At 36.7% G+C, this 20,488-nt stretch overlaps 1 protein-coding gene across 2 annotated transcripts in view; it reads right to left on the minus strand.

The window, feature by feature from the left end:
- dmrt1 (doublesex and mab-3 related transcription factor 1) overlaps nucleotides 1-20,488 on the minus strand; it is a 29,238-nt gene that overhangs the window by 2,280 nt on the left and 6,470 nt on the right. The window contains exon 4 of one of the 2 annotated variants that reach the window (XM_079872534.1): nucleotides 10,836-10,980. The exons of the other annotated variant lie outside the window; for it this stretch is intronic. Coding sequence (XP_079728660.1) covers nucleotides 10,836-10,980 — 145 coding nt within the window. The remainder of the gene's footprint in view (nucleotides 1-10,835; nucleotides 10,981-20,488) is intronic. 2 annotated transcript variants of the gene reach the window in all.

The raw sequence follows: 20,488 nt of genomic DNA on the forward strand, positions 1-20,488 counted from the left end.
TGAAACTTGCACAGAACACAGTGATAGAGTGGAAACAATGCTGTCGAAGTACTTCTGATCTTGAGTTTATCAGCTTCTCCAGTCAAACCGAACAGCATCAATTAACTGTATGAGCAGTGCTGTCAGCTCTCAACATTACAACAAAGTAAAGACAGTGGTGCCTTTTATAAATCTCACACTGCAGCAAGTTCTGGCTACTTTGGCAAACTCACTCAAGCTGAAGATACGCGTATTGAGCCAGTCAGACTGCTGAGTTTGCACACGGCTATTGAGTGCAGGACGAGTCTGCACTGTGCTGACCTTCTCCAGTGTCTGTGCGAGACCGATAACTAAAATAGCAGCATTCATATAAATCTGAATTAAGACTAAAAACTACCTTTAGAATCACATGCTCAGTTCAACATTAAACAAACCCTGACAGTTATTATGTTTCAGTTTTAACCCAAAGACCAAATCATCTGCTTAAATAAATGACTATGTAAATGTAAAACCGAAACACTAGCAGCACAAACGTTACAGTTCCCTATAAAAATGGATGGTACTTTGTGCATTGAGCCAGGTCAGCTCTCATCTCAATGTGCATATGAAGCAAATACATTACAGTCTCTACAGATTCTATCAAAATTACGAGTGTCGGGAGGGGCAACGCACACAAATCCTGTTCAGCTGCTTTCCTGACCTTCATAACCCGAGAAAAGCAGCATAAAGGCTCTTACTGTGGCTCTCATCCCATCCTGCCCTCCCTCTTTTTCATCTGCGCTGCTCTGGCGTGGAGGTAATTAAGGGGCGCTGGCGAAAAGGAGTAATTTTTCTCCTCATTAACTTCCTGATTGGTTTCAGGCTACAAAACTTTGCGCTCCGCCTGCAGTTTGTCACCAATTCCAAACTGGCCAATCGTTAATACTAATGTTTGTGTAGCTAAACTGCACCGGCGCTCTCTGTACAACAATAATACACGAGTGAGGGTGAAAGAGGAGGGGGCTGGAATTAGCCGTGGCTGTGTTAATTCTGAGGGAGTTCATCAGGGGGAAATCTATGGTGTAATTAAAGGGAAGATCTCGCGGGTGAGTGGACAGGTCGTTTGTGGGGACGGTAAATCAGCAGTGGGGCTGTTCGGCGAGCGGACATGTTCTGTGTCACAGCTTCGTTGCCTTTGATTATCATTGTATTAGCGCTTAATATAGACTAATGTTAGATCAGCAGTAAACGCTCTGTAATACAGACAATCAGGCCTTTAAATACGCAGATAAAACCTAAGTAAATGGAGTTTGTGTACTTTTAATATACAGTGCATCTTCACTACGGTTTTATGACTCTCTCAGAATAAGTTTCATTTTTAACACAAAATTTGACCTAGCCTATCCTGGTTAGCTGGTTTTGGAGGGATTTACAGCTGGTCATGCTGGAAGACCATCTTAAGCCAGCGAAAACCAGCTGAAACTGAAGTGGGTTCTTTAAGAAGGGAACACATTGGATAAGAATGACATTTATGAAACTTTCACAAAGTTGCCAAACAAGAAGTTTCCTACACTTTGGCAGTGACACAAGTATTGCCAAAAAAAAAACCCCCAAAAAAACACACACGTCTGTCAAGTGTAAAACAGTATTGAAACAAGAGATGATTTAATTTCTGTATGCTGTTAAAAAGAGCTTATTCTCCCATCTGAACTTTTGCCCTATTCACCCTTGTTCGGCTGACTATCTTAGATTTCCAAACTATTAAACAGTCTTTGTGTGGTTTAACAAAAGGAAGGTTTTTTTTTTTTTTTTAGAAAAAGAGCATGAAAAGGGGAGGGGAAATAGTGAAAGAAGCTCAATCATTTCTGGCAGTTTGGAAAAGGTGAACAAAAGCCCAGATGTGAGAGAAGATGGTAATTCAGGGTTGATCTATTGTGGATAAGCTTTTTCCTCTGCAACTCATATACTGCCAGCACTGGGCCATGAGGGTCCATAATGCCTTCACTTAGACAAACACACAGAGTTGCATAAAGATAACGCACACAGGCGGGTGCACACGCACACACACATGTACAAGCTCGAACGTGTATACAGATGCTCTCATACACACATGCTTACAGCCATTAAAATTAAGAATAAATGTCACTGTATCAGTCTAAAACTCAACATAGGTTATAGGCTGATATCAGAGGTCGGTAGGTAGTTGAGATTTTAATGCTATGTCAGCAGCCGAGGCTTTTTATTAAAGTAATAAATAGTAATAAATAAATACGACAGATTAAAATTACACAAAGTGTTATAAATGTACATATGAAAACAATTCTAAAATGTTTTCTGGTAAGATCTTATTAAACAAGCGCTTAAGAGAGCATACTATGTGAAATTGCTATCTTCCATTAACAGCAGAGTTGCCCAACAAGACAATATTGATCAATTTATCAATATTAGTGGATATTGGATTTTAATCGTCAGAACCCGGAAAGACCAATTCGGTTCTTTCAAGATTTTCCTATGGGGTTTTATAATGGGGTTTTTCAATTTATGAGTAAAATAAAGCCTGTGGTAAACAACTGTGGTAAACTTGACAATACTTAACGATTTGTTCTACAACGTACACTGCACACTCTCATACCCCAAACTGTCTTATCTAGCTACTTATTAGAAACATACATTTTCAAAAATAAACAGAACTGGTTTAAAATTCATGTTTTCAGTGTCTGTAATCTACATTGTACACTTTTTTATTTTTTTTATCGTCAAGTTATGTTCACCAAGCACAGGCTTGAAAAACCCCATTATAAAACCCCACAGAAAAATGAAAAAAGAACCAGCGGCGAATTAGACTTCCAGGTTTTGATGTCATCCCTGCATCAGAATTGCAAATTATTGGTTATCAGCTATAAAATGATAGTTTTCAGTTGTAGTATTGGTGGGTTCACTCAGAGAAGAATCAGTAGTGTCAGTTCTGTGTTCCTTCTGTAACATTACAGTTCTGAAAACGGTTTGATTAGAAAAAGTACAAGTAAATGTGTGTTTTTTTTTTTTTTGCCTATAGTTTATACCAGAACTTGAATAGAACATTATACCAAATAGCTTTATTCTAGAGTTTGTGGACAAACCTCGTAACTCCTACGGATCCTCAAACTGTCGGCAAAACCTCATTCAGGAGCTCCACCCGCCTTAGTCGTGAATGAAGTGCTGCACACATTTTGGAGACCGTCTCTGCTTGTTTGCAGTGCAAGGGTAAAATTAAGAACTGGTTCTCTGAATAAGTACCGTTCCTTAAACCGGTTCGGATCCCAGCTCCCAATTTACCCCAAAGTTGAACCATATTGTCGTTCACTTGGATGTAGTTCATTCGTTCACCACCAAACTCTGACATCAAACAAACTCTGTTCAGAACCAAAAGCTGTGAAAGCACCCTCAGAGACAAACACACGTCCATACGACATGACTTGGCTGAAGATGTGCTGGGGGAAGATGGAGTTCCCTCAAGGAATGACATGCACGTCTCTCTCAATCATTAGAGCTGTGGCAGGACTTAATGGCGCAGAAAACACAGGCCTACAGCACGGAGGCGGCACTTTAAACAGCTGCTGACTCCTCAAAGAGTGAACAGCCGTGGCTGCTGCAGAGAGACGGATGCTGTTCTCGGAGTCAAGTGCTCACTCACAATCACATTGGCATTGGAGTTTGAAGCACTCAAGGGAGGTGGATGTTGACGTGTTTAACACTTAATGAAAAACATGAGCTTGCACAAGTAAAATTCAAAAGCATTTGAATATTTTTAGGTATAATATTTCAGAGCACCTTCAGATTTTTTTTCTGATGAACTTAATACTGCACATTAGATATTTTAACTCAGTAAAACAAAAAAAAAAAAGAAAACACCACATCTAACAGAATGCGACTATTGAAGAAAATGTCTGTGATGTAGCCTGTGCAAAACTCACCCGTACAATGATAAGGTGTCGTGGGCGGTATGATTCAAGTCATGCAGGAGAAGTTACGCGCCAATGTGTAAAATCCAAACCTGAAGTATGAAAAACGAACTTCACCAAGCAAGACTAAATACTAAGGTATTTATATATATATATATATATATATATATATATATATATATATATATATATATATATATATATAACAAATCTGGTTACACTATTATATTAGGTGTCTTTAACTACTATGTACTTACATAAAAAGTAATTGTTAGGTTCAATGCTCTTATTGTGTTCATGTTGTATTGCAAAACACTTGCTGCTATTGAGGTGGGATACAGGTAAGGTTAGGGACAGGTTTGGTGGTATGGGGAGGTGTAAGGGAGGGTTAAAGTGTAAGGAAAGGGACAATAGTGTAATTATAGAAGTAATTACAGAAATTAATTACAGCAGTAATTACATGCAGGTATTTTGTCCAATGTAATGACATGTATACAGTAAGTGCATTGTATAAAACGATTATGGTAACACTTTATCTTAGAGTTGCATTGTTACATGTAACTATGTGTTAAATGTAGTTAGTAATATATATAAATTATGCATAATTACATGCAACTAACCCTAAACCAAACCAAAACCTAATCCTAACCCTATAATAAGTACATGTCATGTAGTTACTTAATATTACTCGGTACTTAAATATATAATTACAGTGTAACAAAGACACCTTAAAATAAAGTGTAAGCATGATTAGTTTAAATATTAGTACATAGTAGTTACAGACCCTTAATATAAAGTGGGACCAAAATTCTTTTTGTAAACGTTTCTTTATGTGAACTGTCTACTCAAAAAAATAAATAAAAATGTACCTCGGTTTCCACAAAAATATTAAGCTGTTTTCAATATTGATAATAATAAGAAATGTTTGTGCACCAAATAGGCATTAGAATCATGTGACACTGAAGACTAAAGTAATGGCTGCTAATATTCAGCTCACATGTGAGCACATCGGACACTTCAGTCCCCATTATTGGACTATTAGAGATCAGCATGAGTGGCCTGTAACGTCTGACAGGAGGCATCATGCCAGGGTCAGAGGCTAATTAAACACATAAGCACCTCCAGACCTGTATTGTTCCCCAATCTGTCCCCAGTCTCAAAGTGTCTCTGAGAGAATTGACAGGCCCTCCTCCCTGTTAAATCACTGGCACTGATACAGCTCTCCGCCGGCCCTGCAAATGACCTGTCCGTCTCTCCCGGCCCGCGTGCCGATCCGTCGAAACATTATGGATATACTATAATGACTTGAGACACGGGATCGATGATTTGAGGGATTTTGTGTTATTATCCTTAAAGGAGAGAAAATAATCACAAGTGAGAAATAAGCGGTGCAGGCATCAGTTAGCAAGGCTCTGAGGGAGACTGAAGCCCCCCTGGGTGAAATAAACAACCTAATAGATTCAGTTGTATTCATGATGTTACGGCAGGGGTTAGAAGTTGAATAAGACCAAATTTAGAAAACATTCTGCTCAAGAATGAATTAGTAAGTTTACACCTTCCATTAGTAAGCAAAAATAATGAAATGCTACTACAAATAACTAAATAATTGAAATCTGTGTAGAAAATGAACCAGTGACTATGAGGTGAAGACTCAAAATATGCCTAAAATATAGATTTGCTTTTTTTTAATAGCTACCGATTCCCATAAAATAAAGCGCTCTGCAGCAACTATGAACACATATTTTCTTTAAGCTGTGCAATTTTAAAAAAACATTTTATTTGACAATAAAATAAAGTTATCAAATAACTACTACTTAAATATATATATTTTTAAAAAATCTGTGGTTGCAAAGCTTAATTTTCAGTATAATTACTCCAGTCTTCAATGTCACATGTTTCTTCAGAAATCATTCTAATATGGTGCTCAGGAAACATTTCCACTGTTGAACACACTTTTGCTGGTTAATAACATTGAGGAAACCGTGATACATTTGTTTCAGGATTCCTTTGATGAATAGAAAGTTCAAAAGAGCAGCATTTATTTAGAATATAAATCTGTTGTAACATTATAAATGTCTTTGCTGTCACTCTTGATCAATTTAATGAATCCTTGCTGAATAAAGGTATTGATTCCTTTGAAAATATATATCTTTCGAATGGTAGAGTATAAAGTGAGATTAGACTTTCCTTAACACAGATCGTCTCCTGAGGAGGACAGTGTGCTAAAGAGAGCAGAACCTTTGGCTGCAGTCATTATCCATTTTATCTCTTCAGTGCCTCAGGCAAGTGTTAATGGAAATGTTGTACAACACATTACGACAGTGCTTGAGCCTGGAGCAGCCAATTACACTGGTATTTAACCGATCCATAGAGAGAAAAGACAGAGCATTTAGCATCAGCACTGGAGAAGGGAAGACAGCATGACACGGAGGAGTAACTGACTGTGTGGTTAAATAACACTCCAGCCAGAGATTTTGCCTGCAGGCCACTGATTTACCATCTGATTTACCTGACAGAGACACCATCCGGCTTTACCAATTCCTTTGAAAGTTTTTGAAATGTATTATGTGGCACATTAGCCATCCTTATCATCTGTACTACTCACATACGATCCAGATTACAAAAGCTATCAAGTGTTTGTTTTGTTTTACGTGTAAAAGGTGAAAAAGAGAAACTGAGGGGAAATAGATAAGAACTGTAGAGAAATATAGAGAGTACAACAGTATAAGCTGTCATGCAACTGGCATCACACAACATTCAACCATAATCGATCCTAAATTTAGTGTATGCAACTTCTTGTGAACTCATGACCTATATGTAACCCTAGCCAGGCTAGCGAAACTGTGTAACAAACAAATAAAGGGACACATGTAACAGCACTTAACCTCGAGGGCACAGGCTGTGCCAGAGTTCTATGCATGTTCCAAAGAGGAATAATGCGAACAGGATGGATTAAAGGTTAAAAAAAGCTCCACAGCCTCTCTGTCAGATGAGAAGTTACACCTCTTCCTGCTCAAGCGCTACCTTTCAATTATGCTTGAAGCTGGGAGGGAATCATTATTCCCCTTTGTTATTCTGCATTGAAAGAGAATGAATGGGCTCTTTGGTTGCTCCTATGAGATTTTGTGTTTTCCTGGAACTTTTTACAGGGGGTCTGACGCCTCTGAAAGTGATATAACATTCTGACCGAGAAGAATTGCATCCATTAAATTTGTGGTTTGTAAACGGCATCAGACCGATCGATATATGTCTAAAGCACAGTACATATGATTCGATGTGACTGGAATGTGTAATTAATTACCTGTAAATAAAGCCCTTCACCATATTTGTATTCAAATAAAAGCATTGCTGATGGACAGCAACAAAAAAATTGAAAAGAATAGAAAAATATACTGTGGCAGAAACATGGTGTACAGTGATGAACGAGATTACAATTAAAAAATAGGTAATGGACCTGAATGAATACCATACTATATTTACAGGATACTAGATGGTATAGTATTTCAAAGAATAGCATAACATTAGCTAGGTCCAAGCTAAATAAAACATGTATTACCATAGAACCATATCCAAAAAAGAAAATAAATTAATAATGTGTATAGTGTTACTTTTAGAAAAGGCTTGCGCAGTACGAAAAAATATCTTTACAATATTGTATTCTGAAAGCCACATATTCTCTTCGAGAGCTGGGCGGTACGTACAATATATCGATAGGCCAATATTATTTATAAACGATTTAGGATGGGCATTACTGTTTATATCGACATACAGTAGTTTGATATTAAGAGGTCATCTGAAAAATAGCAGAGCGCAAAGGGTGACCTGTTGTGGGGAAAGTGCATAATCCAATTTGACCTAAACATGAGATATGCTTTATATTAAAGGCTTCAAAATAATACACAAGATATAGTTAACATGTATAGTTTAAAGTGGCTTGCTCTGTTAGATGCTCTGGCAGGTACTTGTGCTGTTTAATGCATTTGAGATTTAAGCTATGCACTAAGGAAAACACCACATTTCAAAGTTACTTTCTCCATCTGTAAATGTTAGCAAATATATCCATTTTGCTGTCAGGAGTGGACGAGCCTTATGCTTAAACGAGTCTCGGCTGCACACATGTGCACCAGACAGATAGAGCACAATAGAAGAGGTCATAATGTCATTTTGTCATAATTTTGACAAAAAATTACATTTAGATCAAATATTTGTTGTTGGACATTAAATGTGCCATATATGTAGAACCTTAAACCTACAATTGAGTGTATTGTTATGATAACTGTAATGAGGTAATCAAATGTGGACTAAATTACTAAGCTCAGATGAGCGAATGTGTGTTCCTCTTACAGTTAACATTTAGACTGTGCTTTCGTTTTTACTTATTTTCATTTTTAATTTAGTGAATTTAACTTTAATGCTTTAAAAAAGCATTATTTTTGTTTTTAGATTGTAATGTTGTTGTTACAATGTTAAAATGTAATGTGGGTTTAACCCTTTTATTTGCACATATAGCATAGCCTACGACGTGGTTATATTCGCTATATTTGTATTCATAACCTTCAATATGTACATTGTTTGTAGGACAACATTAGGCATGATATAAAATAACCTTTAAAAAAAAAAAAACAGATTTGTTTTTAATCCAAAACAGAAAAAAGTAAAAAAAATAAAAAAATAAAAAAATACAGAAATATAATTTTTTGGCCATTTTGCCCAGCCATATTCTCGTCAAATATGGTTGCTGGCAAACAGAAAGCCCCCTGTCCACTTTCTCCAAAACTGTAAACTAGGCCCAGACCGCAAACAAAACTAACTTTGAATCTTCCAATAATAAACGGTGACAAAGAAAAAACAAAGCATGAGAAAAAATGGTAAAACCCATAGACTGTCTCGTATAACACTGAAATTCCAACATAACTCACAGCGGGCACATCATCTCACGGGCTGGGACGGCTGCCGTGGGTGGGGGCGGATGCGGGCGGAGGTAAGGCTGCCCTGCCGGGTGATGGAGTGCAGTGTCACCTCCGGCCCAGGCAATTTATGGCGGAGCGCTGCTGACGAGCTCCCAGCAGTAAAGAGCGCACAGGGGCGTATTTCACAGCGAGCTGAGCTTTATGAAGAACACTTCGACGCCCCGGCAGGCCGCCGCTCGTGACGGATGGAGAAAGACGCATGACAAGCTTCATCATTGTTTGTAAATCTTAACTTGTTCCCGCTCACTAACCCCAGAGGCAATTTTCCAAAGACAGCTGTGGGGGCCGCTCGGAAAGGACAGCGTCGCACTCCTGAAGGTTATTTGGCCTCATATTTGGCCAACTGATTACCCCAGCGCTAGGGAAAATAAATACATGCCGCACAAGCACTGGAGCCACAGAAACAGTGCAGAGGACTCAAGAGACATAACCATCTGAAAACCAGGCGCCTTTGTATCTTACTGTAAAGCTACTTTGAAAATAATTAAACTTGAATGCTTGTCATTTACGGAGTTGCCTCTTTTTTAATCTCTCTTGACAGTACAAGTAGTAATACCTCAAAGTCCTCTATAGTTACCAGAAAACAGCAACGCTGGGAACAGCTAATCAGGTCTGATTGTAGAAGTTGTGATTGTGAATATGACACAATAAAACACTACGAAATGTTTAGGGATCTGAATGAAGAGGGAGTGCAGACCCCATCAAACTCAGGCCACACTAGTCTGGATGGTCACTCGTGTCATCTAGTTTCTTCCTAACCAAAGGGTTCGAACAGGTTGAGTTTGAATAAAAAATGTTTTTAAGTTGTAACTGTAGTAGTTGATTAGCCTAGTTTAATTCACTCTCTCTCTCACACACACACACACACACACACACACACACGCACGCACACACAAAATGCCACCTATGCTGACTAAAGTTCATTACGGCAGAGGTTTTCAAACTTTTGGATGCCAAAGACCCCCAAATACATATGATGATCCCCTTCTGAGAGACCCACTTCAAGAAAAAAGACAGCTAGCTATATATTCGCATGTACAGTATACTCATTTACAGTATACTGTGTGAGAATAATAAATGTGTTATGAAGACATGAAGACAAAAGGCTTTTATGTTTTTATTGTACTGAAACAAATTAATAATTAGCCCTCACATCTTTAAACACATTTAATTAATATTAAAATCATTAAAAAACCCTGCATTACGGAATCATATAAATAGTAGGTACGGAACACGTGTAATAGATCACAGACCCTTCAATGCTGGGCTCTGAGTAAGGGTGTTTTGGAGATTGGACCACCCAACTTGGAGTGTTTTGTGTTGTAATGGAACATAACACCCCCTGCAGTGATAGTGGGGGTGACAGGCACCCTCATGTTGAAACCACTGGAAATCAGCATGTAAAAATCATTAACAGCCAGGGCAGGTGGCAAGCTTGGAGGCATACGGGAATGGTGGATCACAGAAACGCCATAATCATTCTCACACTGACGGTGAGAGCTAAAATGTCCTTCAACACTAAATTAGTGGAGAATGGTGCACAGTAAGCCATACATTGTTTCTAAAAAAATTTTTAAATAATTTTAGACAATTTAGTTTAAGTTTTGCTACATAGCTTTACAGAGTAAAAGGCACAGGAAATTTGAATATAAAATACAATTTATGATTTCTATGTTCTAAGACTCAAGCGCTTAGCACATGGTCCTTGTCTCTTTAAATCTGAAGTCACCAGAACAAATGATGCTCATAAAAGTTTTACCTTTGAATTTATTTATTTTTATAAATTTTACAGCGCCCTTGACTCAGAGTATGAACCTCCCTCAGATGTACTTGCTCACACTGTTGATAATCTCTGGATAAAAGTTTATGGCCCTAAGAAGTGTGTGTGTGTGTGTGTGTGTGTGTGTGTGTGTGTGTGTGTGTGTGTGTGTGTGTGTGTGTGTGTGTGTGTGTGTGACTGACTGACCTACTGCTTTGGGCTCAGGGCAGGTGTTGGGTGGGACACATGCAGCCGTGTCGATCCCCTGACTCAGGTAAGACGAATAGTAGGGGTGTGTGCGGTACTGGGGGGGCACATTATGACTGGACAGGCGGCCATTTCCATTGGGCATCTGTTTCAGAAGGGATTTGATTTTGGGGCAGGTGGAAAATTAAGAAGAAGAGTTAAGTCAGCACATAAAGAGTCCGATGGTATGAATAGTCAAGAATCAAAAGACACAAGATCACTTTTTAAAAGTTGCAGGTGCAGACATTCACATTGTATAATTGCTCATCAATGTTTTACATCATAATTTGAAAAACATGTTAAAGTTAGCTTGCATGGAACACAGAGCAATGTTAAACAATAGGATAGCAACAAAGATTTTGCGAGTCAGTTCACTTGGCAACAAAATGGCATCATACAAATTGCTTTTTTAATTCTAATCATGCTAAAAATAAAAACATTACACTACTGTTCTAAAGTTTGGTGTCAATAAGATTTTTTTTTTAAGATTTAAAAAATAAATTAATATTTTTATTCAGCAAGGATACAGTTTCTGAAATTTCTATTCATCAAAGAATCCTGAAAGAAATGTATCATGGCTTCCACAAAAATATTAGGCAGCACAACTGTTTTCAACATTTATAATAGGGTTGGGCGATATAGCCAAAAAAAATATTTTATCACAAATTTTTTCCCATATCATACGATATTGATATTTACCACAATATTGTGGGGTGTCTGTGTTTTATGATTATTACACATTTATATAAACTTTAACAATTTAATCAAGCCTTTAATAAGTAATCAAATCAAAATATAACAACAAACAACAACAAATTTTTGTTTGTTTTTCTTTGTCAAATAAGATGCTGCACAACAGAAGTGTAAACATTTAAAACATGGATGAAAACTTGGTTGTATGATATTCCTTAGAAATAATATTATTATTATTACTGTGAAAAGTACTTTTTAGCATACAGTAGTGATATATTTCTGTAATAATTTCTTGGTTAAACCAAACTTTTATTTTCAAGGTTTGTTGTGAAGATCTTTCAGTTTTAGTTTTAGTTCCAGTGTGTATTTGAAGGTAGTTTTTCCTCAAATTAAATTGTGAAAAGCTTGTGAAGTGACTCAAAGCAGCTCTGGAGATGAAGCTCATGTTCTCATGTCCTCAAATATTGATACGGCAGACGCTGAAAACACTGTGAGCATCACGTGTTTGAGTGTGTGTATCAGACGAAACCACGCCGTTCATTCACACAGAGACACACAGAAATCACTTATTAGAAACATGCACTTACTGGCTGTTGTTGCATTTATTTCTGCTGTGTGATAGGCTGTTAGATGAATTCATATCGAGTAAAAATGTCCAGAGCTTATCATCGTTATCAACGTAAATTTGATCGTGATCTGGATATGATAGTGTTTTTATAACAAAGCCATAAAATTAATAATAATAATTGTTTCTTGAATAGCAAATCAGCATATTAGAATGATTTCTGAAGGATCATGTGACACTGAAGACTAGGGTTGGGAATCGGATACTTGATAAAAAAATAAAACTTCGATTAGGCTTATCGATTCCTGTGTGCCAATTTTAATGTGGTTTTAAACCATTCAAGCACAAGACGACGAGAAAGAGAACTCAGTTTGGTACTCACACATTGTTTTCTATTCTGGGCACATTCAGAGCACACACACACAAAGCCGCTTCTCATATAGTGCACGAATACCGAATTGAATTCTCTTTCATGTCTTCTTGCACTTGAACGGGCAAATACACACTAAGTTATCCTTGTAAACACAGTGGGTTATGTCTTAAGTGAACATGAACAGTTGAGAAAGAAAACGCATGTGTAACAGTATACTGGATCCGTGCATTCGGTCTTAAAGTGACAGCAGCCTATTAAACATGTCTGCAGTCACTGATCTTGACCAACTTTAATCTTGAATAACTTTGCTCAGTTGTGTTAATTTGTGCTATTGCCAATTTACTTATTTGTTCTTATTGTATTACTGACTATATACTTGTCTTTAATAATGTTTGAAATTATATTAGTCTAGTTCAGGCCAGGGATGTCCAATCCTGCTCCTGGAGGGCCACTGTCCTGCAGAGTTTAGCTCCAACCCCAATTAAACACACCTGAACCAGATAATCAAGGTCTTACTAGGCATTCTAGAAACTTCCAGGTAGGTGTGTTGAGGCAGGCTAGAGCTAAACTCTGCAGGACAGTGGCCCTCCAGGACTGAGTTTGGACACCCCTGGTCTAGTTGTTCATTACGCCGCCTTCACACTGGCAGTAGATACGGCTTCGAAACGACCAGAAGTCATTCATTTCCTATGGAGATTCGCAGACCGCATGCGAATGGGTCCGAACCAGGTCCGAACGGATGCGTTCAAAAAATTCAACTCTTGCGAAAGGCTACGGACGGTTCCTATCCGACAATTCCAGTGGGAGTTAGCGTTGCTATGGTACTGATAAACAAACCTGAATTCTTAACTTTTAAGAAAATAAATAATGATTTTATAACGATAAGTTGTCATGTTATTTTTTTATTTTCATGATTTTCTAACGTTATTAGGGCAGTTAATACAATAAAAATGTATAATTAAATATTGTGGCCCCCGCTCATTCACATACAGCCAGAAAATTTCATGATGGCAAATCTTCGGCTGGTCAATGATTAATGTCTCTATAACCCTCATCAGAGAGATCATACAGAATTGTACATTCTGACACTGACAAAATCAACCGTTCTAATCTCTCCGCCATTTTTGTTCTACTCGCTTCCGAAGCTTCCGACGCTTTTCAACGGTGTAGTACGACGTCCGCTGGGGGCGTATTGCATATTACGGAGCTGATTTCAACTGCCAGTGTGAAGGCGGAATGTTTTGCAAAAAGACAGATTAAATATGTTTGATATCAAAATGTTTATTTATTTATTATTATTTTTTATCATTTTGGAATCGAAACTGGGAATCGATAAGAATCTTAATCACTAAAATTCAAACGATACCAAACCCTACTGAAGACTGGAGTAATGGCTGCTGAAAATTCAGCTTTGCCATCACAGGAATAAATCATTTTTTCAAATATTAAAAAATATTTACTAATAATTTATAATATTTCACAATATTACTGTTTTTGCAGTATTTTTTAATAAATATATGCAACCTTGGTGAGCATAAGAGAGCAAAAAAGAAAAACTACTTGCAAAAAAAACACTGACCCCAAACTTTTAAACACTAGTGTATTTGCATGTTGGCCCAGTTAATGTGCATGCACACTGTAAAGCAAATGGCAGTGCCTTGACTAATAAGGCAACAAGCTTTCTTAATTTAAAGGCTGATCCTTTATTGTAGACACCATATTGGGCATTGTAATTTCTCTCATTCTTTTATACATATATGGTCCATCTGTATCTGTTTGAACCAGAAGATATACCAAACAATATAGATGGAAACCAGGTACAGTATATGGTTCACCAACAGTGATGGTCCTAACCGGGTCTTGAGTTCTACTGCACACTGCATGACAATCTCAGAGCACTGAAAACATTTAGTCCGAGAGGAAAAAAAAAAAAAAAAAGGCCAGTATAAGTTATGGTTGACCTTCTGCCTAGATTGCTTTATTTCTCCCTCTCTCTTTTTTTCAAAATAAACTGCAACAAACTGCTCTGGCAAGTTTTTCTTCCCTCTTTTGAGAACTTTAAAATAAGCTGTCTACTTGGCAGCACAGAGGCTTTAGGGTGTTTTCAATTTCACTTTTATGGAATTTGATTTCTGTCAGCCAGTAATATGTCACCATTTACTGTTCACCCCATCAACTCTTGACAGGTTTATAAACTGTTATTTAAACAATGTCAGCCTCTTTTATTGCCTATGACAAATATAATACAAATTGAACTGTATTTTTTTTTTTTGAGTACCCCACCAATACATGAAATAAAACAAGGTGGAAAAAAACATGTGCCACAACAAGCAAGAGACAAACACTGTGTTTGTGCCAAAATATTTGCAATGCTACTCAGCTATTTCCTTGCTTTTCTATGCCACTCTTAACCCACCATAACACTTACATCCAAATAAGTGCAAGTGGAGTAAAATCCATGCATCATTCAACGTCCTTCCCTGTGATTCTGATCTCTATCTCAGGTATGAACATATCTAGACAAAAATCTGGTAACATTACATTGTGCCTGCTTTAGGACATCTTCAGCAGTTTGAAAGTGCATTGTGATTCCCAATTCATGTAATACAAGAAGTGCTCACAGAAATGAGGAACAGGCCTGCTAGCGTTGTTCGATCCAGAGCAGCATCATTAATGAGGGCTGGCTGGAGTCCTTTACCTCCCTGAGTGAGCTCTTATCTGGCACCATCAGCTGTCTGGATCCTCTACGCAACCCTCATATTTTCATTCTCCACCTGCAGTGCAGCGGAGCCCCACTCACTGGAGGTGGGAGAGGGCGGGAGATGGACATACTAAGATAAAAGCCAGATGAGGAGGAATAGCTCCTCGCCCTTATTACTTCCTTATCAAATTGACCCTAATAAAGATAAAGAGAAGAAGCTATGATGGAAAGTTTCATGGTAAGTTATGATTTTTTAAATGTAAGAGAGAATACAAGAATGTCCTACAAACAACTCCATACCAACAACTGTGAAGTTTCAGAATTACAAAACACGAACACAAATCTCACACTTCGGTTTCATACTTTGATTTTCCACAATATTGTTCAAGCTAAAAACTCATTCCATTTGACATGACAACCTAAACTAACCTTTGTGTCAAAAAGTCCAATAATCTGATATTTTTATCTTAACGACCTTGACACACAGTATCACGAGTCTACATGAGTCCTATCTGTGATTGCATGTTTTATAGTTTTCTTCCCTCAAAATTATTTGTATTAAATTGACTTTGATTTGACAGACAAATGTTGTTGAAATATATATATTTAAACTAATTCTTTAAAAAAAAATGTTTTATGAAATATTAAAATATTACACCAAACTACTTACTAAAAACAAGTCAAACTACTTAAACTACACAGAATTTGAGCCTTTAAATGGGAATCTTCTGTTACACTCTCTGGACAGTGAAAGTAATTTAAAAATGGAAAACATTTAGAAATTAGAAAAAAAGCAGTGTTCAAGAAAGACACTATCTGTATGAACTACAGTAGTTCCCAAAAGTGATTTCTGGCCTAGGAAAATTGACATCTTCACCCTTTATTGAAATATTATTCAATATTTGATTCTGTTGTGTAGTTGTGCTTGGAGTCGATTGTTTTATTTGTGATAATGCAAAGAAACTAATTTTAATAAATTATTAGCCAGGCTGTCATTCAAAGAAATGATAAACGCATGCAAAAACAAGAGAACCAATGAAATATTAATAACTGATTATATTCTAGTCAGTGTATTCTTTTTCCAGCAAGCTTTTTGTGTAGTCAGATTAACCAAGTTTAGTGTTTTTTTGTTGTTCTCTCATATTTAAACTATTACCAAAAAAAAAAAAAAGATATATATATATATATATATATATATATATATATATATATATATATATATATATATATATATATGTATTGTGCATAGCTCACCCAAAATGAAAATTTCTGTGTGAGAAAAAATTCAAGTTCACCCAAAAATGAAATTGTCATCCTTTACTCACCCTCATGTCGTTCCAAACCCGTAAGACTTTCGTTCATCTTCAGAACACAAATATATATATATATTTTCCTTATATTTTGATGGTTTAATTGAACTTGTAGGGTCATTAAAAACAAATATCCCCTCCGGACATCACTTTTGGCCACTACTGGGGTGTAACAATATATCGTGTTACAATACATCGCAATAGAAAAATGCATCAATATGTATCGTGGATAGTGGCTATATGTATTGTGCATAGTTCACCCAAAATGAAAATTTCTGTGTGAGAAAAAATTCAAGTTTATAGAGTTTTAGTGTCAGTACTACATTAAACTACTATATATAATGTTAGATATAATGCATAATAATGCAATAGGGGAATATTTGTGGGTCCTGATAATGCCAAAAGTCTGTGTCAGTAGCCGCGTTTCCATTACCCTTCAAATTGCGCAAATTGAAATTGCAAATTGAAAATACGCTCAATGGAAACACGTCAATTTCGCAAAAACTCGTTTTTACGCTCGCATGAGGTGGTTTTTCAGGCAATTCGAAAAATAAATATTTCGCAAAACTGCAATGGAAACCTGACTTAGAAGGTGCGGTGTGTTTGGACAGAATACGAGACGGAGTTCTTTATTGAATTCATAAAAGACAAAAGAATGACAGAAATACTGGATTCTAAACCTCAAAGAAATGCCACAATCAAGACCTTGAAGCAGAAATGAGTGAGAAAAACCCAGAAACACTTCATATGTGCTGCTCACAGACACAGTAGCCTATAAGCTCTTTCCTTGCCATTAATGCTTGGATAACACGCCTACGTTTCCTTCCATTAATAATAATAATGTCTAGTGCGGTACGTGACTGTGATATAAATAAACTTACTAACGTCCGTTGCCATGATTTTTGGAATGACTTATCGCGAGAGGAAAAAATTACGTTTTAGTCGCATAACATCGGTTAATGGAAACGCCGTCATTTCGCAATCGTCATATCGTTTTTTATCGATATTTAGAAAAAAATACAAAAAATTAAAAAATAAAAAAAATCACAAAAGTTTTGCGCGAATCTTTAATGGAAACGCGGCTAGTGACAGAGTTCAAGTATGTTCGTCTAAAATAATTCTGTATTTTTAGCTTCAGAATCATGAACATTTTTATTGCGGTGTCACCATTGACCTGTGCAATGGGTTACCAGCACCAAGTCCAAGCCTCATTTCCACCCCAATGTAAAACCAAATTTAGCAATTTGATCAACAGTACATTTACCATATAACTTGGGAGTATCGCAATAATATCGTATTGTGAGTTCAGTTTCGTGATATATATCGAATCGTGACATGAGGGTATCGTTACACCCCTAGCCACTACTGTACAATTTTAATGCATTTTTTAACATACTGTATATAAATAAAAACAACTCTTGCTAAATGTTAAAGGGTTAGTTCAGCCAAAAATGAAATTGTCATAATTTACTCACCTTCATGTCGTTCCAAACCCGTAAGACTTTCGTTCATCTTCAGAACACAAATGAACACAAATTTTAATCTTTGGAACACAATTTTTTTAATGAAATCTGAGAGATTTCTGTCCCTCCATTGACGGTCCACACAACTACCACTTTGAAGTAAAGAGAGATCATAAAACTAATCCATAGGATTAAGTGGTTTAGTCTAAATGTTCTGAAAAGACTTGATCGCTTTACATGATAAACAGATTTAATTTAGTATTTTATTCACATATAAACATTGATCAGCAAACATAAACAGAATCTCAACAGAACCTGCTTGACGCACGAGAACAAACCTCATTGGTTCTTGCGTAAGCTCAAACGTGCTGCGTAACACACGAAAACCTCATTGGTTCTCGCACGCCAAGCGAACATGCTTGAGCTTCCGTTTACCAACTGATGTGCGAGTTGATGAACGTTTATATGCGAATAAAAGCCTAAATTAAATCTGTTCAATTCATCTGGATTTGTTTTACAATCTCTTTATGACATTTTTAAACGAAAAAGTGGTAGTTGCGTAGACTGTCAATGGAGAGACAGATATCGCTCAGATTTCAGCGAAAAGTGTTAGGGTTTTGGAATGACATGAGGGTGAGTAAACAATGACAGAAGTTTATTTTGTGGGTGAACTAAACTTTTAAATAAATTAATATTTTATTAAAAGCTAAAAACAAACCAATAGCTAATGAAAACTAAAACAATAAAACAAAGACGAAGACTAAACTAATAGTCTTGCGCTGTATCCGAAACCGAATGCTTCCCTACTCTATGCAAAAAAGAGTACGCCAAAAAAGTAGTCCGAATACATAGTATTTGAAAAACAGCAGTCAAAAGTCCCTGGGTGACCTAGGCTACTACTTCTGCAGAGATTCTGAAGTGTGCATTCGATGGACAATTTACTATCCCACGAGGCCACGGGAGGGGATTTATGAATGTAAGTGAAGCGACGCAACTGATGCTGGTAAGTCGTGTGACAGTAACAACATGGCGGATGTAGTACATCCGAATTTCATTCATACTACTCACATTCATACTATATAGAACATAACGAAGTAAACTCAAATGTAGTAGTACTTGTAGTGGACGCAGCGATAGTTTACTAAAAAAAACATTATATTTCCTTCACGCATCTTCCAAATAGTCAAATCAGGCAATGTGAGATCAGAATTAAAGTCACTCCCCCTCTACAGAGCTGTGCTTAAACAGCAAAGCTGTGTCTTCATATGAGCAATGTCATTAACCTTTGCAATTCAAACCCTGGGACACACTAAGGAGATGGAGGCGGTGACCCTTGAGCAATATGTCGCCATCAGGGACCCAACTGCACAAATATGCTGAAATATGGCCCCATCACTGACGTGTGTATATAACACTCCCTGGAGAAATATAGATTGAATTCACTTCACACTTGAGTAGATCAGATTTGATACAACAGGGATACTTTGCAATATAAATCGGAGTCCATATACACAGGCTGATCTCCATATGAAAGCCATTTTATATCATGGTATGAAGACACTTTCTTATGGCAGTGAGTCTTGGCTGATTAATAAGGGCTTGTAAAACTGTTGCAATACAATGATGATATATCAAAGTTGAACGGTCCATGACTTTGAGGATGCCCTCAATTTCATGCTGTCCAATTGGATATCTTCAAACAGACATCTTCAAACTTGTGCAGTATAGTCTGACACAGACAATGTCCACACTGGAGAGCTGCTGTCAGGACAGATTCATGTGCCTGGCCTCAGAATTGCATGGTTTGCATCTGGCTAATGGTTTGCATTACAGTACATCTGAATATAATTTGGTGTTAAATCTTCAACCATACAGTTAATATGTTAATGTCTCTATCATTACAAATGGAAACGCCTAGCCCCCGCTAGTCTGCACTATTTCCAGGTCACTAATCAAATAAGCTAATTTGTGATCCCAACCATGTAAATCTTTTGTACAAAAGATCAGATTTCATAGAAGAACAAGATTCTTTTTGGAGCAAAAAGAGGACATACCAAATACTACGAAATTCTGAAATTCATATTGACTTTGCAATCAAGCTCAAAATAGTTATGATAATTATATTTCCTGTGTAATGATTTTTTTAACATTATAAAAATCGTTAAATAATTTGAAAGCATTTTCTCTAGTGTTGTCTCTGACTTTTTGACCCCACTTTGTACAGTCAGTAATATTTCATGGTTTGAAAGAAATTCTCTTAATCTCACCAAGGCTGCATCTATTTGCTCAAATATAGAAAAGATAGAGTAAAAACTGTGAAATATTATTACAATTTAAAATACGTTTTTTTATTTTAATATAATTTTAAAATGTAATTTATTCCTGCAATGGCTGAATTTTCATAAGTTCAGTATCACAAGATCCTTCAGAAAGCATTCTAATAAACTGATTTGCTGCTAAAGTAACATTTCTTATTGTTATCAATGTTGAAAACAGTTGTGCCACTTAA

The sequence above is a fragment of the Squalius cephalus genome (assembly GCF_949319135.1).
Source record: "Squalius cephalus genome assembly, chromosome: 5".
Lineage (NCBI taxonomy): Eukaryota > Metazoa > Chordata > Actinopteri > Cypriniformes > Leuciscidae > Squalius > Squalius cephalus.